Source organism: Cibotium barometz, chromosome 12, assembly GCF_041138505.1.
Source record: "Cibotium barometz isolate CiBa-2024 chromosome 12, ASM4113850v1, whole genome shotgun sequence".
Taxonomy (NCBI): Eukaryota; Viridiplantae; Streptophyta; class Polypodiopsida; order Cyatheales; family Cibotiaceae; genus Cibotium; species Cibotium barometz.
This window is the reverse complement of record NC_141057.1, coordinates 48,160,805-48,166,214: the sequence shown is the minus strand read 5'-3', so window position 1 is coordinate 48,166,214 and position 5,410 is coordinate 48,160,805. Positions and strand designations below refer to the sequence as shown.

Below are 5,410 nucleotides of genomic sequence, written 5' to 3'. Positions count from 1 at the left end.
CCACATAAATGGACTCTTGAACAATGACAATCTCATAAATGGACTCTTAGACAAGGGCAATCTCTAGATTATGATTTTTGGCGAGAAAGCTTGCGAGCTCTCCATCACTTTTGCGTGGCCTTGTTTGATTGAGAAGTTTCTTGAGTGGAACATAAAATTGCTAGGGAATAGTATTATTGATTATGTGTGGAATAAAGCAAACACAATTTAAAAAAAGTCATATTGACTATCAACAACCATTATTATCAACGATTGAGTATTAACAACTATAAATTATTAACCATTATCATTAGCAAAAAAATATGAGGGCCATTGTAGCCTCACCCTGTCCGAGCGAAAAGACACAAGACTTAACAAAATCCAATGATGGATGGGGAGTGGCAGGGCATTCTTCTCCTCCCATCTCTAACACTCTCGCCACCCATGACGGGGAGTTTGTAAAGCCTGAGCAAGGTTCTGGTCGCTTTATCTTGAAGCACGCTCAACTTATGGAAAATCCGTCTCATTTTGAGAGGAGAAGGAAAGTTACTTCATCCAAATTTTTCTTTAAAAAATAATAATTGCGCAACGAATTCCTAGTTAATGAGAGGACTCATGTCAGGGATTTTACTATAACAAGACACCCATGGGCAACATTACAAGGTAGCATCATTTAGGGAATTGAGGAGGGTTTAAACCCATAACCTTAACAGCCTCCAATTCTTTCAAAAAAATCATGGTAAATTTCCAGAACATTAACTTGGGTAGTTGTGCTTGTTCAGGTACCGGAGATGCAGGCATCGCGAGCACGGGCTGAACGTTTGTGGAAGGACTTCATGAGGGAGCCCTCTCTGTGGTTGGACAACCGAAGGCGCAAAGTATGTGTCTGTCTCCCCTTTCTTTAAGTAAGTGGTGACGCTCTCTTATTTAGCTAGATCGGGGCTCACCCACGATCAGTCTTTTTCCTGCGTGCGTGCTGCAGACACACCCAAGTGCCCCAGATTTCAAGCATAAACTTACCGAGGAGTCTCTGTGGATGGACGGCTGCTACAATCCAAGTTGGGTTAAAGACAGGCTTAGGCTCGATGAAACAAAAGAGCCTTGTGCGATTGCCAGAATGCACACGGAACAAGAAGAAGTGAAGAGCAGTACTGGCAGCTCTTGGAAGATGCTTAGCTTAGAGGAGGCCCTGCCTTTCCTGGAAGAAGGGGTGCTGCCCCAGCCTTCCGTTGAGGACATTGCATGCATCTTACACAGATGCAGGAAGGAGAGAGACCGAGCATATGCACTGCGCTTGCATGCTTACATGCAGGAAAATGGGCTTGAAGCTCATACATCACTGGGGAACTACCTCGTCTCGTTGTTGGTGGAAGTTGGAAGCATGCACGATGCCCAGCAGGTTTTTGACAGGTTGATGTATCGGAATGAGTGGTCCTGGAATTCCCTCATCACAGGTTATATTAAATGTAGGAAACCGCAGCATGCTTTCACCCTGTACCAGAAAATGCAAAAGGATGATTCTGTACACCCCACTGGGTATACTTTTGTAGCCTTATTGAAGGCTTGTGCGGAGCTGAAAGATCTGGAAAGAGGCCGTGAAATACATGCCGTGGTTGCCAGAACAGGGTTATTGGAAAGAGACCTTTTTGTTGGCAGCACCTTGGTGGATATGTATGCCAAATGTGGCTTGCTTGCCAAAGCGCATCAAGTGTTTGACAACCTTCCAGTTCAAAATGTAGTCTCATGGAATGCACTCATCACAGCATATGCCAAACACGGGCGTGGCCAGGAAGCCCTCAAGTGTTTTGAACAGATGCAACTTGAGGGTGTCTCTCCTGATCCTGTCACATTTGCTTGCAGTTTGAAAGCTTGTGGCAGCTTAGGAGCCACACACAAGGGCCAAGAAATACATGCTGAGATTGAAAGAAAGGGGTTATTGGAAACAGACTTTGTTGTTGGCAGTGCGTTGGTTGATATGTATGCCAAATGTGGCTTACTTGCCAAAGCACAACAAGTGTTTGACAAGCTTCCAGTTCGAGATGCTGTCTCATGGACTGCACTAATCGCAGGATATGCTGAACATGGGCAAGGTGAGGAGGCACTGAGGTGTTTCGAACAGATGCAACTTGAAGGTGTCTCTCCAGATGCTGTCACCCTTGTTTGCAGCTTGAAAGCTTGTGGCAGCATAGGAGCCACAGACAAAGGTCGACAAATACATGCTGAGATTGCCAGAAAGGGGTTACTGGAAAGGGACCTTGTTGTTGGCAACATGTTGGTTAACATGTATGTCAAATGTGGTTTGCTTGCCTTGGCACATCAAGTGTTTGACAAGCTTCCAGCTCGAGACATAGTCTCGTGGAATTCACTAATTGCAGGATATGCTGAACATGGGCATAGTGAGGAAGTACTCAAGTGTTTTGAAGAGATGCAACTCGAGGGTGTCTCTCCAAATGCAGTCACGTTTGTTTGCAGCTTGAAGGCTTGTGGCTGCATAGGAGCCACAGACAAGGGCCAAGAAATACATGCTGAGATTGAAAGAAAGGGTTTGTTGGAAAGAGACCTTCTGGTAGGCAACACCTTGGTTGATCTATATGCGAAATGTGGCTTGCTCGCCAAAGCACAACAGGTTTTTGACAAGCTTCCAGTTCGAAACGTAGTCTCGTGGACCTCACTCATTGCAGGATATGTTGAACATGGGCATGGTGAGGAAGCACTCAAGTGTTTTGAACAGATGCTACTTGAGGGTGTCTCTCCAGATGCTGTCACGTTTGTTTGTAGCTTGAAAGCTTGTGGCAGCATAGGAGCCACAGACAAGGGCCAAGAAATACATGCTGAGATTGAAAGAAAGGGTTTGTTAGAGAGAGATCTTCTTGTTGGCAGCACCTTGGTTGATATGTATGCTAAATGTGGTTCGCTTGCAAAAGCACATGAAGTGTTTGACAAACTTCCAGTTCGAAACGTTTTTTCATGGACTGCACTAATTGCAGGATATGCTGAACAAGGGCATGGTGAGGAAGCACTCAAGTGTTTTGAACAGATGTCACTGGAGGGTGTCTCTCCAGATGATGTCACGTTTGTTTGCAGCTTGAAAGCTTGTGGCAACATAGGAGCCACAGACAAGGGCCGAGAAATACATGCTGAGATTGCCAGGAAGGGGTTACTGGAAAGAGACCCTGTTGTTGGCAACACATTGGTTGACATGTATGCCAAATGTGGCTCACTTGCCTTAGCAAAACAAGTGTTTGACAAGCTTGCAGTCCAGGACGTAGTCTCATGGAATTCACTAATTGCAGGGTATGCCCAGATTGGAGAAAGCGAAAATGTTTTCCATATCTTTGACAGAATGCTAAAAGAAGGTATAAAGCCAGATCCAGTCACTTTCATTATTGTTCTTAATGCATGCAGTCGCACAGGTCTATTTGATAAGAGCTTGACGTACCTTGAGGCCATGAGTAAAGATTATGGTATTGTTCCAACCCTTGAGCACCACACGTGCATAGTTGATCTTCTTGGCCGGGCAGGCCAATTAGACCAGGCAATAGCAATGATCAAGAAGATGCCATTCTGCCCTGATCTTACGGCATGGCATACCGTGTTAAGTGCTTGCAGAAATTGGGGAAACGTGGAGCTTGGAAAACAGGCTTTTGAACATGCAGTGTGTGTGGATAAAAAGCATGCTGCAGCTTATGTCTTAATGTCTCACATCTATATGCAGGTCATGTCTTAATATATCACATCTATGCAGGTGCTGACATGTAGGTTGTAGCGAACAAGAGACAATGAGATTGGAAGAACAGGCACAAAGAGGCCAGGACATTGTTGGGGTACGGATGCTGCGGCAGGAATTGTGCATTCATTTTTTATTGGAGATACGTATTCTAAAAGCAAATGTACCGATGCCAGGCTAGAAGATCTTTCCCTCAAAATTAGGAAGGAAGGGCATGCCCCAAGTTTGCATTGGGTGCTACAGGACATTTCTGATGCTGCAAAGAAAGATGTGTTATGCAGGCAGAGTGGGAGGTTAGGGTTTATTAACACCCAAGCTGATACCAATAGATGTTCAAAATCTCCGGGTTCGTAAAGACTGGCATTTGGCTACAGCAATTATATCCAAGGTAGAGCAGCAAAGGATGCTAGAATGATGGAGAGGGCTCTTTCCCTGCCTTGTCAGGTTGGTAATGATACCTCCAATTTGAGGAGTTTGATCCTGTTGTGCTTCCTGGGTGGCTTGGGAGTTGGCTTCTGCTCTGCTCCAGAATTGATGGTTCTCCCTGTTCATGTTCGAGTTGGCATCCATTGTTTTCAGGTTTGCTTGCCAGAAAATATTACATTAGGTAGTAAGGAATAAGGAACATCAGGAACAACTAAAATTAGTGTGTGTGTGTATGTGTGACTCCCAACTCTTAACTAGATTATAACAGTCATTTAGAACTAAGGCTAGACTCGCTGATTATACTTAACTGCAAGTGCTCAACCTACACAAATGGGAGTCCTCATACTTTATGTTGATAAGGTCACATTTTATTTTGAGCAGGTTTTTAATCAGCAACAGTATGCCATGGGTGGTGATAACATGCTTTGAAAGGGCTGGAGTCAAGTATCATGCTGAGCTGGCTAAGGCTGCTAGTCATCAGCAAAAGGAATTCTCTAAAAACAAGAAAATGGCAGTAGCGTATCTGAGAGAGGCAGCTAACCTTTTCTTCTCGCTGGGTAGGGCTGAGATGGCTTCAAAGTGTTGTGTAAAAGTTGGAGACCTTCATTAAGCAGTAAAACACCATGACTAATTCCAGGAGCTTTTCCATTCTTTGGCTCTGCATCTGGAACTTTTTTCTATTCCGAGTCGTTTTTTGTCATTAATCCAAGGTCATCAGATGTGGGTTCCTCTTCCCATTGTCTGTTGAAGAAAAGTCCTTCCTCCAAGTGTTTTCCCAGGAGGCATGCATTCAAGCATTTCTTGACACATTTTGAAGTATGGATTTGCAGCTTCCATCCAGCTCTTTGCTTCCAGAAAGCAATCAGCTGCATCTGTATACCTCGGAAGTGATTCAAATTCCACAAACGTAAGAATTAAGCAGACAAATAAAAACATCCGGTTATCATATAAAGGGAGTCTGTTAGCTAAAGGGTGCAAGGGATTTTGCTGCTATAGTGAGCAGGTGGCCACCTTACCACGAAACATGCAATGAGATAAATCACATGAACACACTCAACTGTAGAGTGCATATTCACAAAATAATGTATCTTGCATAACTCTATGTTAATATGGTTTTTGTGCTGGCTGCATGAAGTGGATACAAATGTGACAAAGTGACTTTAGAGCGGTTATGTGATTAATCATCACCTCCAGCTGCACTCTAAAGTTTGGGGATCCTCTGCTTTTACATCTTTGAGTACTATTCCTCGAGCACCTTGCCCTCATATATATATATAT

General features: G+C 44.0%; 1 protein-coding gene across 1 annotated transcript; it reads left to right on the top strand.

The window, feature by feature from the left end:
* Positions 1-401: 401 nt before the first annotated feature.
* On the top strand, positions 402-4,886 carry LOC147633516 (pentatricopeptide repeat-containing protein At2g33680-like). Its single transcript, XM_086806602.1, has 3 exons — positions 402-857; positions 962-4,285; positions 4,514-4,886. The coding sequence occupies exons 1-2, from the start codon at positions 771-773 to the stop codon at positions 3,704-3,706; spliced, it is 2,832 nt and encodes a 943-aa protein (XP_086662728.1). The 5' UTR covers positions 402-770; the 3' UTR covers positions 3,707-4,285; positions 4,514-4,886.
* The last annotated feature ends 524 nt before the right edge of the window (positions 4,887-5,410 follow it).

What these genes read in the sequence shown, in the direction of transcription:
- LOC147633516 (XM_086806602.1), top strand. Translation starts at nt 771, where the DNA reads ATGCAGGCATCGCGAGCACGGGCTGAACGTTTGTGGAAGGACTTCATG. An exon ending in TGGACAACCGAAGGCGCAAA is followed by an intron (nt 858 to 961) that starts GTATGTGTCTGT and finishes TGCGTGCTGCAG; the next exon opens with ACACACCCAAGTGCCCCAGA.